Raw genomic sequence first — 22564 nt, forward strand, 5'->3', positions numbered from 1 at the left:
TTTAGAAATAGAATCCCTACAGGCTAGGGAATGCGTAGATGGAAGCACGAGGTGGCCGTTCGAGACAGTCGCTAAATCTCATGGCCATTGAGAGACCAATCGACGTGCGTAAGCGAAGATGTCCTTCGTGGGAAGGACACGTATTTGCAAGAATGCAAAGATATAAGAAGAAAATCCCTACAGGCTAGGGGATGCATAGATGGTGATGTCCTTCGTGGGAAAGATATCGTCTTAGAAATTAGAGTCCCTATAGGCTAGGGACCACGTAGGGATACCTGCAAAATTGAAACGCATACATTCGTGGCATATAAATCGCAAATATATATCAAGCATAAAAGCACAAAAGTCCTAGGTTCATAGGTCCGACGTAGCGGCTCTTGGGAGCCAACCTTTTAATAGGGGGTTCTAGAAGGTCTCATGGGGTCGTTCGTAGCCTCCGAGACTTTTTGTCTCTTCGGATTTTAGAACAACTCATTTTATCCATGAGGTTCGAATTTTTGGGGTAGGTTCTCGGAGAGATCAGCCAAGTATCCAGTCCTGCCCTCAACAAAGTCAAGCCTCGTTTTGGACATTTCCGAATACTCAACCCACTCCGAGTGGAGTTATCAATGAGTCTCGTAGGCGATTCATGTCCCCTATTGATCTCAAAGTTAACTCCCACACTTAGGGTTTTAACACGACATAATATCCAGCAGTGCATATAAAAATATAACAGGCAATAAAATATAAATATATTCACATAAGCGATTAGATATAAACATATCCTAAATAATTAAATATTTTTAGATAAAAATAAATAAATAAACAAAATTTTAAAAAAATAAAAAAATAAAAAAATTACAAACCCTAAAAAAAGCACGTTAGCCAAACCCTAAAAAAAAAATTGCCAAACCTAAACCCTGCCAAAACCTAAAACCTATAGGAGCATAGTATTCACCATTTTAGTTATCCCCAACAGAGTCGCCAGCTGTAGCAACCTGCCTAAACATTTAATGTTTAAAGTCGCCACTTATTCTGAAGGGCGAATAGGAAACCCTACGCAATAGAGATCAGGGTAAGATACTATATTCAGGTCGAGGGAAGGTGTTAGGCATCCTCAACCCTTTCCTAAAGGCTAACATTTCAAAGATAAAGGTTTATGGCAAGGTTTATAGTTAAGGAATTGAATAGGGGAAAAATTGAGATTTTAGGGAGGGAGACTCGCCTTGGTTATCCAAGTGCCTACGTATCTCCTTAGGGAGAATCAGAGTCAACGTAGTTCGGGCACAGGGTTGTACGCCTTATAATTTGATTATGGATGTGTTTTGACGTTGTTTTGAAATGCGAAGTTCGAAGGTATTTTGAATTACCTTATCGTAGTTGTGAACATCGCAGTGTTTGAAGGGATGAAAATTCGTAGTATTGTGGTTTAGTGTTTTAGATGTGGGCGTACAACCCTGATTTTAATTTGTTACCATTAGTCGCGATAATCAATAGGTTTGATTACCATGGCTAACGGATTAAAGGGAGGATTGCTAACCACTATAATCGATTGATTCGATTATCGCGAATAGCAAATGTGCGTGTTTTAATTATCGTTACTCCTCACAATCGATAGATTCGATTACAAATAATAACGAATTTTGATAAAGGAAAAATGCTAATCATCGTAACCAATAGCTTTGGTTAAAACCATTTAGCAGAATAAATTGTCATTTTAATTTATATTTAAGAATTAAGTAATTATTTGATTATTACCCACCGCGATCAATTGATTTAATCGAAGCGAATGATAAATTAAATCGTTTGGCTAAATACCTAAGTCGGTTGGAAGACCCTAATCCTAATACTTTGGCCACTGGCCAATGGGATTGAGCGAACCCTAATATCATAATATATTTATACAGGGTTTTTATAATTAAAATTAATTAAATCAAATTACTCGAAATAGTTGAATAATCAGGAATACAATCGGGAAACTAATTATCATAATCCTAATCTAATTTAATTCTATTCTCCTAATCCTAATTTAAATAAATTAAATTAAACCACGTTTAATTATCATCTAATTCTAAATAATTAAACAATAATAATAAAAATTATATAAAGAACCTGGCTATGATCATATGTTGTTGGCCTTGATGTGTCCATGGTACACATACATCTCGTGGACGTTAGATTAGGCATATAGGAGATCGTATGGCTGAGAGATGAGGGCGCATGGTGAGGCTCCATAGATCACCCTTACCGGATTCATGAGCAAACACATATGAAAAAACACTTGAAAAAAATTGATTACCACCAGCAGGATTTGAACCCACGATGTGGCTTATCATATTAATACTACCTTCCACTGGGCTGCTTCGTTTTTGTTGTTAAGTAAACACCCCACGCGATTATATAAAAATAAACATTCGGTTTTGAGTTTTTCAACCAAAAATAATTAGCCTATAAGTTCCCTGTAGATATCATTATTTACATACATATGTATTATATATATAAAAAAAAAAATAGAACCATACAGAATCTACTTAAATGGAATAACAAATAAAAGAAAAAAAAACAAATCAGAACCTTCCCCTTTTATCGATACCCATTTCTCTGCATATCACAATATCCTTCTCCTGAATCGACAGTAATAGCAGATCACGTGGTTGCACGGAGCTTTCCAGCGGAGCTGAGCGTTGTCCGATGGCGGCAGAGCTGTTCGGCGTGCGGCGGTGTGGATCCGGCGGTGATGCTCTTCGGCGGAAGGAGATCGATGGCCTCGCGGTTGTTTCCGGTAAGGGGCGCCGTTCTGGGTTGTTTCGACATTGATTCAGAGGGAGTCCGCCGTGAGGCTGAGAACGGCGGTGTTGTTTCTTGGCAGTTCGCGGGCATAAAAGGAACGTTGGGTTCATCGGGTTCTCGTGACGGAAGCGTGCATTGCGGCGGTTGTGTTGCTCGCTCGCGATTCCAACAAGTCATGGAGAGATGTTCGTCAATTGCAGAACACGTTCACCGACAACTTTGCGGCTTCTTCGACTCTGTAACCAAAATAAAAGCAGATTCTTCTAATTTGTGAGATTAATCATTAGAATATGTATAATATTAGATTTGTATTAGTCGCTTGGAATATGTTGATACTGATATTTTAATTCATGGTGTTGGAATGTCGCAAGTATATGATTTGAGCTTTGGTTATGTCTTTGTAAGAGTTTTTTTTACTGTAAAAGAAAATGCAACTTATCAACAATACTTTTGCTTGGATACAATAAGAGAAAAGCTATGTTTACACTTTTTGTTACATATACACCGTATAAGTATAGTTAACTTATACTAATTTTATTTTTTTATTAATTTATTTAACTTTGGTATTTGAGCCATCATCATATTGCTTTATTATGATGTATGGTGTAGATACGGTGTATGGCAAATGCAGTGTAGGAATAGCACACCTCATACAATAATCTTATGAAGAGGAAAGTTGGAACATGTCAAAAAATCATCCTATCATATGATTAAAAAAAGATTAAAATAAGCCAATGTACAATTTGTAAAAAAAGTGAAAAATTGTTGATGACGGTGGAGGTTTCAAAATTTGTGAATGAAGGTGGTTTGAAGGAATCTGTACGTGAAAGGTGGAACTGGGAGACGGGTTGGAAAATTGACCTCCTCTCATGTGTACGAAAAAAAATTCTATTTATATTAGTCAAAGTTAGGGTTTTCTACACCTAATAGGCCTATTGCCCAATTAACTTAACTTAATAAAAACTATATATAAATAACAGAATAATAATAATAATAAAAATCCTAATAATACTAATATTAAAATTAATAGTTAATTATACTAATAATCTTAATAATATCAAATGATAATATTAGTCAGTTAAATAAAATTGCAATAGGTGAAAAAAAAAATAATAATCGGAAAAGCAAAAATATTAGTAAAAAGCAATTATATCTAAAACTACAGAAACCTTGTAATAATTGGGTCCGGTGTTTAGATCCCAAAACACCTGCTACTTACGCCCTTGGTTTAACTCAACCTGATTCATAAGAGAGCGGGTTTGACAATAGAAATGTCAAACCCCATGACTCTTAATTTTGAATCCTGATGGATTAGCAGACGTAGATTTGATCGGGCAAATTTCGGGGTATGACAGCAGTTCTCACAGGACGCGTGGAGGTCTCACAATTGAAGATCTTGCATGTCGAAGACACGTGTTGACTGATAACCAGTCGACCATTAGTAGTAGTTATTTTATTTTTACTATTTAAGCAAGTTCCATAGGAATAGTTAGGGGTCCGCATTTTCTACATAAACACAAGTAAACTCAAATCTCTGTGCAATAATGAGTAAAGAGTGCAACTTTGGAATGTACGTATGCGTACCAGTTTAATTAATGCAATCATTTTACGTTATATTTCATCTTTCAGTGCACATTTACTGCTTTTTTATTGCTTTGATTTACTTTAAAAGTCTTTAATTTCAGCGTTTACTTTTACTTTAAAGTCATTGTTGCATTTAATACAAACCAGATACACATAATATAACAAAATAAAGCAATTAGTCCTGGAGTATTCTAGTTGATTCCGCAAAAGTAACCTTTAAAAAGGAAACTAGCGCTTGTTTACCATTTTTCTGGGTAAACAATTGGTAACGAATTTTTCTGCAAAAAAGTTACGTAGCTTCCGTAGATCCATCTACGAAACGTGTTGAAGATGAACACTTTCATAGATACATCTACGGAATAGTCCCAACAGTTTTTTTCCAGCATTTTATAATTCTGTGTGATTTTGACAAAATAGGTATGATGTACCCCGATGATATTTCAAGAGAATTAGCTACTTTAGTCGATGTTTGTAGGAGTATCGACGGGGTAGTGGCAAATGTGGTAGATGTCAGAGGTGACTTTCGTAGCAAGCAAGACTTTGATGTCGGAGGTGACTTTCGTAGCAAGCAAGACTTTGATGTCGGAGGTGACTTTCGTAGCAAGCAAGACTTAGATTCCTTCATATTGTGAGCACGTCGACAAACTCTTTCCTGACTCACCTACTCCGAAATCGCAAAAATCTCAAAAGAGTTCAAACAAGGGAGCTCGCATAAGCAAACCGCCTCTGACACCTATTGTTCCAAAAGTTTCGATTCCAACACCTATTGCTCCATCAATTGAAGAGGTACAAATTGCTCCAAAAATTCCATTCATTGACGAGATGTCGGTTTTTATGCATAAATACATCGACCGGATCGTCAATGTGGTGGGGGACGGTAATTGCGGATATTTGGCCGTATCGGCTTTGCTTGGTAAGGGAGAGGATGCCCATGAGCTTGTCCGTCATGATCTTATCGAAGAGTTGGTGAACCATAAAGACTCGTACACGCGGGTATTTGGAGACGAAACTAAATTTTAATTGGTAAATGAAGCTCTTGTTCCTTGGGGCCTACGCACCGGTTTCGCATTGGATGAGATTCCCAGAAATGGGACATCTTATTGCATGCGCATATGACGTGGTATGCATTGACTTGACGTGTTATGGTTTTTTGGAAACCTTTTTTCCGCTCCTCCTACAAATCCAATTGATCGTATTATATGTGTTGGATGACTCGCTAAATTGCGTCATTTTGTACAAGTTTACTAGAAACCGGGATACCCCATACCACCTACGTCATCGGAATAGAATCTTCATCATACCAAACTTGGCGAGACGTGGTCGGATGTATTTGTTGATAGGATGCATGAATTCGAAAGATTGAAGAATATCGATAAAATCTCGAATTCGGAAAAGTCAAAATTGGAACCACCAATAGATTTAGCCGGCGAGAGTTCTTTTCATGTATTTATCTAGTTTCAAAGTGTATTATATGCACTCTATAACATTGCAATATAATCCTCTTTGTGTTTGTGTCTATGTGTTTCAAATTGTTTACGTTTTGTTCCTATGTGTGTTTGTGTGTTTGTATGTAGTTTCCTAAACTTGTTACCAAAACTACTGCCTACTGCTTTCTGTTCTACTAAAAAAATAGCAGGGAAATTTCCGTAGATGCATCTACAAAAGGGTATTACAATGAAAATTATAGGTCTTCACCGTAGATGCATCTACGAAAGGGTGTTACATTGACAATTATAGGTCTTTACCGTAATGCATCTACGGAAAGGAGAAATCTACCCCCCTTCTATGGATATATCTACGGAACATTATGCAACAAACATTGTGTGGTCCATAGTCTCCAAAGACTTCTATAAATTTGGGGTTTCTAGGTTTGCATTACACACAAGCACAAACCCTAAACACACACACAAAAATGTCTCGCATTAGGCCATATGGATGTCACCGAACATCAATGAAGTGTCTCGATCCTGAATCGGAATACCGCATAAGGGATGGGCATGTCATTTTCTCTTCCGTCAAATCCCCCGTGCCGGTGAAGTTTTGGAATATCCATTCTTTCGACCAACTCAAAAGGACTATCTTGTCTTTTTTTAGAGAGGGGGTACAAACCTGGAGAAGAAATCAAAAGGATCCAGAGGCTTAGAAGAAGGACCTCGTTTGAGACCGGAAAAACGAAACGTTGGTGGGATGAAGTGAAATTCGACATGGATTGCATTCAAATGATGCATGGATTATATGACATTGTTTTAACCGTTGTAATTTCTTAAATCTCTTAGTTTTCTTAATTTTCTGTTTGAAATTTCGTTGTAATATCGATTAATCAATGAATCAATGCAATGTCTTTTATGGTTAAAAATGTCTCTGTTCTGGTTTACTGAGTTTGGGCTGATTCCGTAGATGCACATGTGGAAGACTTCCGTAGGTGCATCTACGGAACAGAACAACGTTTAAAAAAAGTACTTCCGGAGATGCATCTACGGAAGCACGAAGACAAAAAGGTCAATTCAGTGGTGCGTAAGATGGGTATGTGGTTGGTTTAGAAATTGTCAAAAAGAAATGTGTGAGAGAGAGATTTGAAATTTTAATGAAGAAGAGAATGAATGTATGTAATATTTAATTATGATTTAATCGGTGAAGTTTAAAAAGTGAATGCCACAAAAATAAATATTATTTAAATACTTAAATGTCATTTTCTTAGTGGAAATAATTTATTATGAAAGGACAATTTGAAAAATTCATGCAATTGAATTGTTATAGACAAAGAGAAAAGGGGTGATGCACTGACAGTGTAAAATATTTTTACACTGTCAACCAATCACTACCCATGTATCTAATTAAACCACTTTTTTATTTAAAAAAAAATTAATGACATGGAACATTTATGATTTTCTATTGAATGACAGTGTAAAATTATTTTACACTGTCAGTGCACTACCTTTTAACTCATAGACAAATAGTAGATTGATATGCACATTAAATATTTTTAAAATTAATTCATTACAATCGTTCATAAGTGATATTTTTTTAAATGTGATTAAAAAAAATTAAATATATCTAAATTTAACAATTCCGTTCGCATATCAATTAAATTAATACCCCCTTCGGTCTTAAATATAAGAAAAAAATTATAATTATTACATTCAATGTCGCTATTCCAAATATAGCCTAACCATGTTTTACATTTTAATGTTTGCAACGATTTCCAAAGCAAAAAAATATGGGCAAAATTAGAAAGAGTGTAAAAATTATTCTTCTTAAAGGGTGATTTTTTTTGTAAATTTGCTTATAATTATTACATTCAATGTAGCTATTCCAAATATATCCTAACCATGTTTTACATTTTAATGTTTGCAACGATTTCCAAAGCAAAAAAAATGGACAAAATTAGAAATAGTGTAAAAATTATTCTTCTTAAAGGGTGAACTTTTTTGTAAATTTGCTTATATATGAGACGGGAGAGAGTAAAATATAGGATAATTTCTAACAAAATTTTGAAATCTATAGAATACTTTATAAAATCCGTGTTTCTGAATCGGATTTCATCACAGAAGAATGCTATTAAGCCTTCGATTTCTTCCCTTTGGCTTCGCTATTCGGTTTGTTCTTGAAGGGCAGGAAAGTCTTTCCACCCATGAATGGCCTGAGGACTTCTGGTATCTCTACCCCATCCTCCTTCTGGTAGTTCTCTAGTATGCAGCAAATGGTCCTCTCTGTAGCAGTGAGAGTAGAGTTCAACATATGAACGTATTGCTTCACCTGCACAATGCTCTGCAACAGGAAAAAAGATCAACAGTCAAAATTATGATACCCTTGAGATCTTTTTTCTTCTAGTTAGCCAAAAGAACAAGTTGCCCATGGCAAACCATATAACTGCATTCATATGGTTTGCCATGGGCAATATTGCTTCTCCCTCTAGTTGTTTGACTCCTCTCTATCTGATCAACTCTCACAACAGAATATGCAGGGTCTTCTCTCTACTAGCCCAAATTACATAAGTCTATTTTCCAACATTTTTTTTCCTATAGATGATATCCCCACACTCTAATATTGTCATTTATAATCTTATCTCGGCTAGTCTTAGCATACATCCAACAAAAATACGCAACATCCTCATCTCTGCTATACTTAATACGAGATTCAGACATAAACGGGAAAGATCTCTATCTCTCTCCTCTCTCTCCAAATAAACTTCTTCATTCTAAAGTAATTGAATAATACTATGTAATAAAGCCATCGATACGATGTAATGAAGCCATCAATGATGAACTTGGGCATAACTGACCTCCTTATGTCCATATCGAATATCTAGTTTTCTGGCCTGGTAGTCAGTACAATTTGAACAGGATACCAACTCCCTGTAAGTTTGAGAAGCTGGAAACCATGCTTCAAGATCATACTTCTTCGCGGCAGCATCATTTAAAGCACCAGATACAATGGAAACAATTTGATAAGGAATGTTCAACTGCAGTAAATAAAATGTAATTACATAAGAGAAGGAAACTAAAAAGGAGGGTGAAGAAAGCTATCAATTTATGTTGAAAACAACCAAGATAACAATCCCTGTGCAATGGCAACAGCAAGATGAAATAGAATGAGGTAATGACAGAAGACAGACAATAATCACAAACATATTACAAAGTCCTACATATGAAAACTTACAAGAAATATTGAGATGCATTAAACATTCCCCCTTTTTAGATGTGTTTGACATGTCAAAAACAAGACGACAAATTAATCCCATTCCCATATATTAATTTTGCCCTGAGATTCAACAACCACTCCAAAACTATTCTCCTCAGGTCCCATATATAAGAAACGGTTGCAAATTTTAATGTGCCTCTTTTTAATTGTAACACCCCTATATATTGTTACATTATATAATATATAACACCCCTATCTCTTAGGGAGGGGAACGTAATTTACTCTTTTATAAATCGTTGACACAAGCACTCAAATGAAAAAATGGCTTTACTATGAAGGATATTGACGTACCGCCTTGTAAAATTCCTCAGAATTCTTAAGCATTTCCTCGTGCATGACCCATGAATCATTGTCAACTGGGGAGGTAATGCAAAACTGCTCTACTTTCTCAAATTGGTGAACTCGGAATATTCCTAGAGTATCCCGACCGTGAGATCCAGCTTCTTTACGAAAGCAAGATGAATATCCAGCATACCTGCAGAAAGTAAGTATCCAAAATTAAAAATATAACCATAGTTTTCCAGTTTTAATATGAAACATGTGACTAAATTCATGTTACCTAAGGGGTAGCTGCCTAGGGCGGATCCAATCATCTATATGATATGCACAAAGTGGCTGCTCTGCTGTTGCAATCAGATATTTGTCATCTCCTTCACCAGTTACCTAAAATAATAATTCATTAGATATGACCAGATCAGAGGAAAAGAATGGGAGTGTTCTTAGGCTTATTAGTAAGCATAGATGTATTCATATTCGGTGGCTTCAAAATCTCAAATATAAAACTACCTTTAATATATTTAATGATGTCATTCCTAAAATACTCATTAATATAAGTTTTCATTTTCAATAACTCATCTCATTGAACAAGTTTTCATGAATATCACACTCTTCAGAATGCATAATTGTTTTTAATAAAATCAAATTATAAGCTTGTGGTAGACTATGAACTGTGCACAGAGGCATCATATGTTTTTAATAAAATCAAATTCTTATATGGACACCCAAATCAACATTTGAATTAACTTGAGAATTTTACCTTATAAAGTTCTTCATCAAATTGTGCTAATTGTGCACACTTGGACATTATATCTTTTCTCATGAAGAGAGGAGTTTGTAATAAGGTATATTCCCTTTTCTTCAAAAACTCAAGCCCGAAGTTGATTAGAGCTTGGTTAAGCCGAACACCATCTCCTTTGAGATAGAAACCTCTACCTCCAGCTACTTCAGCTCCTATTATGCATCAAACAACATAGCAAAAAAAGATTAGGATACATTCAGAGAAGATATAATCAGAAACGCAGAACCTATCGAAAGCCTTAGGTACAGCAGCAGAAACATGGCAGTATCCCATTGGTGATTAACATAAAAAGCTTCGGTGGTAGAAAGACAGATGTAGTGAAAATGATGATGCACAATTAACTGAAAGAAACTACACTCTGCAGTTGCCAGTATTAAATTTGAAGGCATCAAGCAACATGTTGTTACATCAAATCAAAATACTCAACAGTACCATAATTCGGGATAGTAGCAGAAAGATATTTTGCAAATCATGCACTAGTTCAACAGATAAGCTAAAACACACAAGACACATCACAGTAAGCAACAGAATCACATTACATTACAAACCTCAAAATTAAAAATTAAAAAGAAATACAAAAATCGAGTTTATGAAAAAATTCAAACCTTTCTTGAAATCTGCTATCTCGAGAAGCTCAACGAGATCCACATGATTCTTGAGTTTAGGTTCCACTCTTTTGTCTCCCCATGTTCTAACCACGACATTATCGGCCTAAAGCATTGATTTACCCCATGAATTTTTCAGACTCCTTATATATAAAATCAAATCAAAGAAAAAAGAACTAGAACAAGAACTAGACCTCATCGTTGCTGATTGGAACGGAATCATGTATGAGGTTACCAATGGTTTCCAATCTAGAATTCATGCTGTTTAGAATTTTATTAGACTCAGCCTTTAGCAGAGCTATCTCTCTCTCGTTCGCTTCATAATGAGCAATCAATTCAGTTGCGTCTTCACCGGCCTAACACACACAAGAATTACGGAATGTAATGAGGACTTGCAATTGCAGGTTTATAAGTAAGAATTGAATGCAGTGATGCTTACAAGCTTGGCTGCAGAGATTTTCTTAAGGTACCCGTTAAGTCCGAGAATATGCACCTCGCGTTGAACTGCAATAAAACAAGATTAGGTCGGTGGCATTGTTATATAGTAGAGATATCGAGAGAGAGAGAGAGAGAGATGAGTACGATTTCTCCATTGATGGTGGAGATGGACAACTTCATCAACAACTTCAACGCTGGCGAATCGACGCCGTTGGGATTCGCGGATGAGTTCGGGGTTGCGACCCTTTTCCGCTAAGAATAGGTTGATGTCCAACATGTTTCCCGCGATGAAAATAGATGAATCAATTATTAAATTATAAAATGAATTGCAAAATAAAAACTTATAAATAAAGGGTTTTTGCTACTTTATTTTTTTTTATTTCCTATTTCAAAATTAGATTTATTGATTTTTTTTAAAAGGTTTTGTCTTTTTCTAATTCGAGACTAAATTCTAATAATATGACAGCTAATTTAATTCTGTATCAATATTTTTTAATCAAATCAAAATGTCATGTCATCAAATTTTAATTAAAATTAAAAGAGACAAAAACTATCGGATATTGTATAACTTAGCATTTAAGTTAATGTTTTTTTTTTTTTTTTTGTATAATTTGCATAATATTGATGAGTATTCGATTTTTTTTAAAAAAAATTATAAAATTTATAAAAGGAGAAGATTTAAGAACAATTATTTAGGTGTGATTTTTATTATTCTTTTATGAAAATATAATAATTATATATTTTTTTTATAATTTATTTTTATTTTCACTTCTGAAACATATTTAAATACATTTATTATATTTTTATTAAAAAATAATAAAATTCACACTTAAAAATATAAAAAGCAATTTAAAAGGAATTTCTAATAAAATATATATTTAGGTAGAAGAGACATGAAAATGTTGTTAAATAGGAAAAATATATCATTTAATAAGAAAAATATCAATGAGAAAAAATATGTCATATATGATATGATTTTTGGAGTATTCATACTTTGAAAAAAAAATTTATAAATAAAATAAAGAGATTAATTAATATGCATAGTTAATATAAAATATTTTATATCACATTTATTCTTAAGTGATATTTTAATTATGATAAAAGAAAAATCAAACATTAAACTTAAGAGCGAGTAAGATTGACAATTCAGTTGGGTGTAGAGGCGTTATTAGAGATGATATGGGCATGTGGATTAGTGAATATGTTAAAATTTTGGGACATTATAATGCTAGCACGATGAGTGTGTTAAAAGGCTTCAGTTAAAATTTTGGAAATTGTAATGCTAGCACGATGAGTGTGTTAGAAGGCCTCAAGCTAACAAAGTACTTAGGGTTGAAGAGAGTGGAGTTTAATATGGAAGTTGTTAAAACTAATGAGGAATGAAAATTAACAAAATGGAGTATTTGGCGTTGATTAAAGAAATTCAAAGGCTCATAAATCAACATTAGATTGTTACAGGCTCACATGTCTACACAGAAGCGGATTTATGTGTCGATACTTTAGCTAAGGTTGTGACAAAAAATACACTTACAGTATGTTTGGATGGAGCATTTTAACGAGGGAAAATAATTTTTTGAGGGAATTTAAAATGATTTGACCAAAATCCATTGTTTGGATACAAAAATGAAGAATTGTTAAAATGATGGAAATTTATGGAATATTTCATCTAAGTTAAATTTAATCATTTTGAAATGACACAAAAAACCAAAGAATTTGAAATTCCTTTCATGTTCCATACAATGTATTTGTTATTATTATTTCTTCAAAATTTACAAATTGGTCTTCATATTTTCTAAAATTATAAAATTGACCCCAAAAATTTTCAAAAAATTGCAAATTGGTCCTTAATAATTTTTTAAATTTATAATTTGGTCCTTCAAATTTTTAAAAATTGCATATTAGTCCCTACTTTTTTATTTTTTAATTTGGTCGAAAAAATTTAAATTTTATAAAAAATGACACCAAAAATCTAACAATGAATTCTCTTAATACTCCATCCAAATAAAATAATTTAAAAATGAATGGATTTGAATTGAATCATTTGAATTGCTTTGAATTTTAAATTGCTTTAAAATTTCTAATTACCTCATCCAAACACACTCTTAGAGTGTGTTTGGATGAAGCATTTTAATGAGATAATGTAATATTTTAGAGGGAATTTACAAATGATTTGTACAAAATTTATTGTTTGGATACAAAAATAAATAATTTTTAAAATGATGGAAATTTATGGAGTATTTTATCCAAGTTAAATTTAATATTTTGAAATGACATCAAAAATAAAAAAATTTGAAATTCCTCTCATACTCCATAAAATGTATTGTTACTATAAATTCTTCAAATTTTGCAAATTGATCCTCATATTTTCTAAAATTACAAAATTGACCTCAAAGATTTTTTAAAAATTGAAAATTTGTCCTTAGTAATTTTTAAAATTTACAATTTGGTCTTTCGAATTTCTAAAAATTGCAAATTGGTCCAAATTTTTTAAATTTTTATAAAAAATGACCCTAAAAATCTAACAATGAATTATCTTAATACTTCATCTAAACAAAATAATTTAAAAATGAATGGATTTCAAATTAATCATCTAAATTGCTTTAAATTTTAAATTCATTTAAAATTTTCAATTGACTCATTCAAACATAGTCTTAATTGTTCAAGAAGCTCTAAATTTTTTAGAGTCCATTTTAAACATTGATAGAGCTAGTTTTTGTAGCCTGAAGAATTTTTCTTAGTTGTTTTTTTTGGACATATTAAAAAAATATCAAATATATATATATATATATATATATATATATATATATATATATATATATATATATATATATATATATATATATATATATATATATATATATATATATATATATATATATATATATATATATATATATATATATATATATATATATATATATATATATAAATATTTAACAGTTCTCATCACATATCAATTAAATTTAAATATTAAACTTCCGACAAAATTTTGGAATTTATGAAATACTTTATTGAGTTTTTAAATCAATTTATATGTAAATATTAATTAATATTACCTTATTATTATTGTGTCAAGATAATATAATCTCCTGCCGCTTTTTTTCTTAAATAGTTTCATAATTTCCTTTGTAAATATTTAAATTTATTTATATTAATACATTAATACATGAATATATATATATATATATATATATATATATATATATATATATATATATATATATATATATATTAGATCTAATAATTTCAACTACTTGAAACTCTAATCAAAATTAAAGTCTAAGAGTGTATTTGGATGAATCATTTATGGGTTAATAGTAATTCACCCTTGTAATGTTAGCGAATTTTGCTTTTTCTCCCTCCCTACCTTTTGACAACGATTTTTTCAAAAAAACCGTTGCCAGCTTTTGCCAACGGTGGGGGCAAACCGAAACACGCTCATATTAGGGGTAAACTACTATTAACCTATCATTTATTGAGGGAAAGTAATTTTTTGAAGGAATTGAAAATGACTTGACCAAAATCTGTACTTGGACGAAAAATATGGAGAATTGTTAAAATGATATAAATTTATAATGTATTTTATTCAAGTGAAATTTAAAAAATTTCAAATAACACAAAAAAAGTAAAGAATTTGAAATTATTCATTCACTCATTCACTCACTCTATATAATGTAAATGTTAAATTGTTTATTATTAATTTTTCAAAATTTGTAAGATGGTCCTCATATTTTATTAAAATTTAAAATTCATTCATAATTTTTTTAAAAATTGTAAATAAGTCTTTAATAATTTTCAAAATTTACAATTTAGTCCCTTCAAATTTTCAAAAATTACAATTGGTTCCTATTTTTTTTAATTTGGCCTAAAAGTTATAAAATTTATGAAAATGATTTCAAAAATTTAACAATGAATCATTTTAATATTTCATTCATACAAATAAATTTAAAAATGAATGGATATCAATTGAATCATTTGAATTACATAGAATTTTAAATTTCTTAAAAAATTACAATTACCTCATCCAAACACACTCTTAATTCTCTTCAAAACTACTTATCTAATCTAACATCTAATAAAAATTAAAATTTACTTAATAAAATTTTATTATTAATTGATTTTGATGTTATTAGCAAAAAATTATTATATAATATTACAGTTTTAAATTGAGTTCGATAATTAATAGAATCATTATACTATTAACATTTAACATTATCTTAGAAAAATTAAATAGTGGTATTAATATTAAACCTTTGTGTTTTAAAAAAAAATAAAAGAGTTAAAAGGTAGTGTACTGACAGTGTAAAATAGTTTTATACTGTCATCCAATAGAAAGTCATCAATTTGATATGTCATTAAATTATTTTTTACATAAAAGAATGGTTTAATTGGATACATGGTGGTGATTTGTTGACAGTGTAAAAATATTTTACACTGTCAGTGCATCACCCATTTTCTCAAAATAAAAACCATATTTAATATTTTTCTGAAGAGCATAATCATTTTTATAAACCACAAATTTTTTTTTGAATAGCAATACATTTTGATTTTGAAAGGACATATTATTTAAAATATTTTATATTCTAAAAAAACTAATCAAATTTAATATATTTCAGCCTACATAATCATTTTTATAGAACACAATTTTTTAATTTTTTTCAATATAATTATATTTTGATTTTAAAAGAACATATTAATTTAATATAATTATATTATTTTTTTAAATTTTGATTTTAATAATGAATAAAATTAAGATATGAAATTGATTCATGGAAATTTATTATTAATTTATTTCGATATTATTATCACTAGTATTAACAAAATTAAATAGTACTATTAATAAAGGTAAATGATGTTGAAATCATTCAAGGTCAAACACAAATATATTATGGTTTTTTCTACACATTTTTCTTTTCTTAAAATTATAGACGAAAACAACAACGATTGAATCGAGTGATGAGAATACTTTATAAAAGATATTGAATTGAATTACATTGATTCTATTGAGAAGACTATTGGTTTAGTGCAAATAGATACACAAAAAAATCTGAATAGCAAATTAGACTCAAAAAGATTAATTGAGAGCATGTAAATCATGATACCAATTAACATTGATAAGGGAGAATGTTCAACAAACAAGTTTTTTTTTTTTTTTGTGATATTTTTGAAATGTCATTTTGCACATTAATCTTTCAAGTTTTTTTATGTGATTTTTTTGAAATGTCATATTTTGCACATTAATCTTTGTTTTAATTTTTTAGTTTCTTTGAGTAATAAACGCTTATCCCATTTTATTTTGCCGTAAGTTAGAGTTGACTCTATTATTTTGACTCTTATGTACCGATAAATTGCACCACCAAAAAAATGATTTATTTGATTGAAAACATGATCTAATTCGAACCCGTGCGCTCCGAGATCTAGTAAATAAATATTGCCACAACGATTGAAACCTAGATTACAGCCCCGTCTTTACAAAATTAATGGAGACGGTTTGTTTACAAACTTGAATCAAGAGAAAAATATGGTCAAGAGAAAAATCACAGTTGCTTTACAAACAACAGCATAGCTTAACAATATTATTCCCTTTGCAAATTGGATCTGTATCCAGAATTCTACTCTATGTATTTGTTATCACTAGTAATACATCTTACACTTGTAACTTCCCGCTATTGTTCCAAAGCTTCCACTTAAAGAATGGTCCCTATGGAAAAAAGAATGAACTTAATTTGTCTGATCAGACACAAGAGCAGTGCAGCCATATAACTTTCATCCCCCACAACGACCCACTTTATCTTTAACAACAGCTGCTAATGCCCAAAAAATGGATCCTGCCACAATCTCACATTGATTTTTCTTGGTGTAAAAACCCTTAACTACACACTGAAAGAATCTCCTTGTTTAAGAGACGGATTGATTTTGGTAAGTATCACTTGGGAGGATCTGAACTTATTAGATTCACCCACAGGTTTGCGAGCTTGACAAAGCAGTGCTTTCCGTTCCATGTCACCAAATCTAACCCTGATACATAAAAATTATAGTGTGATGAGAGATAATTGAGATTTCCAACCGTTTTAGATCATTTCTCATTTCATTTAAAAAATATAGCTTCTGAGCTACCAATCCAAACAGATACAAGTCAGAGATGTAAATTGGTGTTAAATATTTGGCTATTAATGCAGAATGCAGAAAGAATCTTTCCCACATTAATCTAGCAGCAGACCTGCACATGCACCTTATTTTGTTACACCTTATATATTAGGAGTATTTTTATAATTTAGTCCTGCGGATCGAATCTGTAGTAGCATCATCTGAGAACTTGTGAGAGGGTTCAACTGCTAACAGATCATTTTAGCTAACATGAAAAAAGATTTCACTTCAGGTGCTGTGTATGTGGCAGGTGGCCAAAGGAACCAAATTGAAGAGATATCCTAATTCTATGCATCAATACTTGTTGAAACATGTATGAAAATTTAAGTGCTTAAAGATTTGCTCCATCATTGATAAACATTAAAAGGCTTGGTTTTGAATAGAACATTATCGCGAAAGCTGATCCATGTAGCCGACCCCACTTAGTGGGACAAGGGCTTGGTTGCTGTTGTTGTATTGATAGAAACATTACACTTGGTCACATTGGAAAAAATATTTTCTATTAAAAGCATAATTTTCAAGTCATATTTTATCAGCGGGGAAGAGACAGCTAAGCTTATTGTACATACCTGGTATGCAATCAGCAGGCAAGGCTGACAATTGGCACATAGTTTCTTCTTCTGAGAAGACATAGCTCTGAAGTACATGCTCATCAAGTTCATGAATGTACTTAATGGATTCAACTAAGTCACTTGAGATGCCATCCGCATCAAAGTTATTACAATTTGATATACTAGAAAGAGCTTCTTCAAGTCCTGAAGCCAACCATAGGCTATTACACTCGTTCAAAAGGGCAAATAAACTTGTACAATCTATGGAACCTGATAACACCCATGGTTTGTGAAGTTTGGCCGAAGCTCCAACAATTTTTGCCACTCTATAAATTTCTCCAAGTGCATGGACATACTGAACACCTATTCAACCCATGACCGCAGAAAAAGGAAGAGGTTAATTCATACTCCATAAGTTCATCTGCATCAGCAGCACGTGACTGGGCATCATGATTTGATCAAGTAGCTTACCTTTTGGGATAGATAATAACTGGTCATGGACGTTCTTTTGTATTGCTTGCTTCCAGGTATAAGCACCATGTTGCAGCTCTTTAGAACAAACAAAGGCAATCTTGGACCATATTGTAAGATAATTAGAATGTTCTTCTCCTGATCCCAACTTGAGAATTCTTAATGTTGATACTGATTCTTTCAAGAGTTCCATAGCAGATTTTATATCCGTTTCGGCCTATCCAAATAGTAATATAATCATGCAATAACAAATGTTGTCAAGCTAAATGGTCTGGTAATAAAGGTTAGCAATAAAATACAATAAGAAAATATAATCATTATCAATTCAATTAATCTTAAGAACTCACAAGTATCATTACTTATGCTTAAGTCAGTTATATCGTTATGTATTTAGTATCATTACTTATGCTAAAGTCAGTTATATCGTTATGTATTTAGTATAGAACCAAAAAAAAAATCCTACAGTAGTTTACATAACTATATATTTACACACACAATAGAGTAAAACTTGAAAATACAACACTCAACATTTTCAAGAGATAGACGTACCACAGACAACCTTGATACTAGCTGGTATTCTGATTCAAGAGGTAGGAACTTTGGCTCCTTCAAAATTTTAAGAAGCTCATCAAAGTTTACATTTCTCGGCGAATAATTTTCTGAGAGATATTCAACGGGTACGCTCATATGATGCTGACGCAGTATCTGAGAAAATTCCTGTACAAGAAAAGAAAAGTAGGAACAAGGCTGAAACTATATTAAATTATGCATTTAATTTAATCAACAAAAAGGAAATGCATACCCTAATAACATGCAGAAGAAAACCAATTTCACAATAGCATTATTCACTAAGGGCCTCGCTCAATCATTTTTTATAGAGGCCTTTGAACCATGAACACAAATCACAACCATGCAATTAGGCTTAGGGTTCTCTATAGCATGGGGAGTTGCTATTGTAAGGGGAAAATAAATAGCCACAGAAAAAATATTAGACACGAAATTTGATAATCATAAACTAGTCCATATTCTGACCTGAATTTCCAACTCAAGAGCTTTTACTTTTGCATCTTCACCCGAAAGAGCCGCAACATCTTGAGCTTTCTAAGAAAATTTATTGGTGAATAATTTCAGTGTCAGTAAGTATCATCCAATTTTTATCAAAGAAAGAGCACAAAGGTTACCTACCTTAAGGTTCTGAAGATGGAACAGGACATTATTGCACAACTCATCCTTCAATGTGCTAAAAAACTCCACACAATCAGATGGTTCTAATTTGGGGGATAACTGTGTCAGTAAATCTTTGTGATCTATAGTAGATGCTTGATCTCGAGTACTTTTGCCAGATATAGCATCCTTAAATTCCCACGAATCATCTTCAAAACCATCATTATCGTTGATCAAATCAGAATTTAAAACTTCCAAGGAAGTCTGTAACCCATTCTCAGTGACTTCTGTTGGATGATTCAGAGATGTGTTTTGTGCAGATTCCTGGGCCAATGTGGTTTCAGGTGAAGCATCCTTAAAGTCCCCAAAGTCATCATCAAAATCATCACTGTGATCCAAACCGGAGGCTGATAATTCGGGGGAGGCACGTATCTGATTTTCACTTGCTTTTGGTGTCACATTAGGAGAAGTTTTGTTTTCACTTTGACTATATAAACTCCATATCAAGTCATTGATAGATAAGTTGGAACCAGGACTATTAAAGTTGTTCTGCATTGGAGATACTGGTGCACGGGGAGACAAATCTTGAGGTACAGAATGTTCATTTGTATCAGGCATTTCATTTTTATCAGGCATATCATCACCAAAAATTGACAGAGGCAATGCTTCCCTACGATTCTCTGAAGCTATTAGCGGCTTCTGAAAATAGAAAGAATAGTAGCAAGGACAATATATTTAAAAATTGTGAAGACTAGTTGACGACTAGACAAATTAATGTGCCATAAGATTGATTAATGAAATTTTTTAGTAGATTTATAAGCAAATTTTAAGAACTCAAGATTGAATGTCCTTAATAAAATAAAAAATTAAACCCATACAAGTTGATTTACTTAAACTGATTCAGTACCTCATTTTTTATTCCTATTTCCGTGACTGCGTCTTTTGATTCAAACAAATTGACATCTGAATCAACATTTACATTGGCTGGAGAGGCACTGCTTTTATTGTTTTCATCGTGGTTTTTTTCCGTTACAAAGTATGACTCTGAAAATAGACTGTTTTCGCCCATGGAACTAGATTTGAAATTAAAATCAAAGCCCCACCCATTAGATTGATGAGATTGTGATGCAAGAGATGGATCAACAGTACCATGGGAAGCTGCACCAACATCATTGAGTGCTTCTATAGCAGCGGGATATATATTATCCTTTTTCGGTGCTTCCTAATACCAAAAATCCATAATCAGATTGTGTTAATGCATATTCATTGATAATCTAAACAACATTGCATAAAATGAGAAAACTATATCAAAACAACCAACCAAAGTTTGATTTGATCCTGGCCATGAATGTGCATTCGCCAACTTCCCAAAAGTTTGATTGAACATAGTAAACCCAGCTCCATTTTCAATTGATTCACCTTTCGGACCTAGCTGTAGGCTGTGAGATGCAGAAATAGGACTGAACTCAAACCCCGGGTTCCATTCACCAACTTTGTCAGAAAACGCAGCAGATGAATCAAACAAAGCTCCATCTCCAACTGCACTGTTACCATGCTTTGGCGTTTCTACCTTCAAAATATAATACAGAATATCACTTCAATCAAATGCAATTCATGAAGAAGAAAAAAAAAAGTCCCGATATTTAATTTAAGCAAGCACACGTTATTCTGAAGAAACACGACATGAACCTCTTGCCCAAAGGCCAAAAGCATAGCTTCTTAATATATTACTCCAAAACATAAATGTTACTTCACCAACACAAAAAGTAAAGCATTTATAAAAACCCACCAATAAATAAATAACCAATTTCCATTTGTTTCCAACTTTTTTCTTCCCATTTCACTGCTATTCAACGAATAAGCCTTTGATCCTCCCATTAAAAAGTAAATACATGAATATATATACAACAGTGCATATCTTTCCTAAAGCTAGTTTCTACATTTAACAAACCATAACAAATATATCACTCTACATTATTCGAAGTCAAAATATCTAAAATCAATCAAAGTTGAAACGAATACTACGTAAGCTTCATCCAATTTACCTTAGCATTCAAGTTATTATTTCCAGTTTCCCGTTCCGCAGACTTGAATTCCCATCCATCATCTTCCTCATCCTCATCCTGATTCAAATCGTTTACATTCGAGTTCTTCGGACTGGTAGAACCAACATTAGATTTCAAAGCTGATCCGTTTTGCTGATGATATAAATTTGAAATCAAATCACTAATTCCAACGGAGCCATTCGAATCGGATCCCTTTTTCACAACACCACCACCGTTGGAGAAAAAATCATTGGAATTGGAATCAGAAACAGGTTCATCATCTTCTTCCTCGCCGAAGATTGAAAGCGGAATAGCTCCTCCACGAGCTTTGTTTGCGGTTTTCCCGAGGGGATCCGGGGAAACTGTAAATGGATCAGAGGGTTTTGAGGTGGTGGTGCCATTGATGTGATTGGAATGGTTGACGAAGTTGCCCCAAGCGGAGGTGGAAGGGAGGGATTGATTGGGAAAGGAAGCGAACTTGAAGTCACCGAAGCTCTCGTCGTCTTCCTCATCGTCTGCCATAGCTGAGAGATTCGCTCTCTCTTGTGCTGTGTTCTTCTAGCTTTCGGTGCCAATAGCGATTTTTTTTTGTGACAAATGTGTTTTTTTTCTTCTTTTTGAATATGATGATAGATCTAGTGGCAAATGTTAATTCCAGTAAATTTGATGTGTGACACTGATGGCACCATTATAACTTAAATATTTAATAATGATGAATGAATCAATGGCGAGTGATAATCATAAAATAGAATTTAAATTTGAATAAAATTAGTGGAATGAATAGTTGATTAAGCACCACTACAGCTTTCAGGTTCTTTCTTCAGATAAAAGTAAAATTATTATTTAATTGAGACTCCTATTTCTTTTGAGAATAATGTTGAATTATGAAAATACATATTTTAAATTTTTAATAAATGGTAGTATAATTTATTTATACCTATTCAAAACTAGGTATAAATAAATTATACATAGTAGAAATTCTGCAAAGCAAAGACTATGAAAATGTTACAC

At 32.4% G+C, this 22564-nt stretch overlaps 3 protein-coding genes across 3 annotated transcripts; 1 reads left to right on the plus strand and 2 right to left on the minus strand.

The window, feature by feature from the left end:
- Nucleotides 1-2670: 2670 nt before the first annotated feature.
- On the plus strand, nucleotides 2671-5373 carry LOC131633935 (uncharacterized). Its single transcript, XM_058904614.1, has 3 exons — nucleotides 2671-2761; nucleotides 4771-4941; nucleotides 5102-5373. The coding sequence occupies exons 1-3, from the start codon at nucleotides 2671-2673 to the stop codon at nucleotides 5371-5373; spliced, it is 534 nt and encodes a 177-aa protein (XP_058760597.1).
- Nucleotides 5374-7640: 2267 nt separating this feature from the next.
- LOC131633915 (serine--tRNA ligase-like) lies at nucleotides 7641-11466 on the minus strand. The gene is made up of 9 exons (XM_058904586.1): nucleotides 11320-11466; nucleotides 11177-11241; nucleotides 10932-11093; nucleotides 10738-10843; nucleotides 10091-10284; nucleotides 9614-9717; nucleotides 9346-9529; nucleotides 8636-8815; nucleotides 7641-8121 (listed from the first exon to the last, which is right to left on the minus strand). The coding sequence occupies exons 1-9, from the start codon at nucleotides 11450-11452 to the stop codon at nucleotides 7912-7914; spliced, it is 1338 nt and encodes a 445-aa protein (XP_058760569.1). The 5' UTR covers nucleotides 11453-11466; the 3' UTR covers nucleotides 7641-7911.
- A 5125-nt stretch (nucleotides 11467-16591) lies between these two features.
- LOC131633927 (uncharacterized) lies at nucleotides 16592-22225 on the minus strand. The gene is made up of 9 exons (XM_058904606.1): nucleotides 21554-22225; nucleotides 20830-21078; nucleotides 20416-20730; nucleotides 19530-20207; nucleotides 19377-19445; nucleotides 18894-19061; nucleotides 18345-18561; nucleotides 17892-18236; nucleotides 16592-17193 (listed from the first exon to the last, which is right to left on the minus strand). The coding sequence occupies exons 1-9, from the start codon at nucleotides 22073-22075 to the stop codon at nucleotides 17102-17104; spliced, it is 2655 nt and encodes an 884-aa protein (XP_058760589.1). The 5' UTR covers nucleotides 22076-22225; the 3' UTR covers nucleotides 16592-17101.
- Nucleotides 22226-22564: the final 339 nt, after the last annotated feature.

This window comes from Vicia villosa, unplaced genomic scaffold (genome assembly GCF_029867415.1).
Source record: "Vicia villosa cultivar HV-30 ecotype Madison, WI unplaced genomic scaffold, Vvil1.0 ctg.001190F_1_1, whole genome shotgun sequence".
Lineage (NCBI taxonomy): Eukaryota > Viridiplantae > Streptophyta > Magnoliopsida > Fabales > Fabaceae > Vicia > Vicia villosa.

What these genes read in the sequence shown, in the direction of transcription:
- LOC131633935 (XM_058904614.1), top strand. Translation starts at nt 2,671, where the DNA reads ATGGCGGCAGAGCTGTTCGGCGTGCGGCGGTGTGGATCCGGCGGTGAT. An exon ending in TGGCCTCGCGGTTGTTTCCG is followed by an intron (nt 2,762 to 4,770) that starts GTAAGGGGCGCC and finishes TTGACAAAATAG; the next exon opens with GTATGATGTACCCCGATGAT. An exon ending in GCAAGACTTTGATGTCGGAG is followed by an intron (nt 4,942 to 5,101) that starts GTGACTTTCGTA and finishes TTGTTCCAAAAG; the next exon opens with TTTCGATTCCAACACCTATT.
- LOC131633915 (XM_058904586.1), bottom strand. Translation starts at nt 11,452, where the DNA reads ATGTTGGACATCAACCTATTCTTAGCGGAAAAGGGTCGCAACCCCGAA. An exon ending in GATAGCAGATTTCAAGAAAG is followed by an intron (nt 10,285 to 10,737) that starts GTTTGAATTTTT and finishes GATGCATAATAG; the next exon opens with GAGCTGAAGTAGCTGGAGGT. An exon ending in CTGAGGAATTTTACAAGGCG is followed by an intron (nt 8,816 to 9,345) that starts GTACGTCAATAT and finishes TATTTACTGCAG; the next exon opens with TTGAACATTCCTTATCAAAT.
- LOC131633927 (XM_058904606.1), bottom strand. Translation starts at nt 22,075, where the DNA reads ATGGCAGACGATGAGGAAGACGACGAGAGCTTCGGTGACTTCAAGTTC. An exon ending in ATAATAACTTGAATGCTAAG is followed by an intron (nt 21,079 to 21,553) that starts GTAAATTGGATG and finishes TATATTTTGAAG; the next exon opens with GTAGAAACGCCAAAGCATGG. An exon ending in CTCTTGAGTTGGAAATTCAG is followed by an intron (nt 19,062 to 19,376) that starts GTCAGAATATGG and finishes TTTCTTGTACAG; the next exon opens with GAATTTTCTCAGATACTGCG.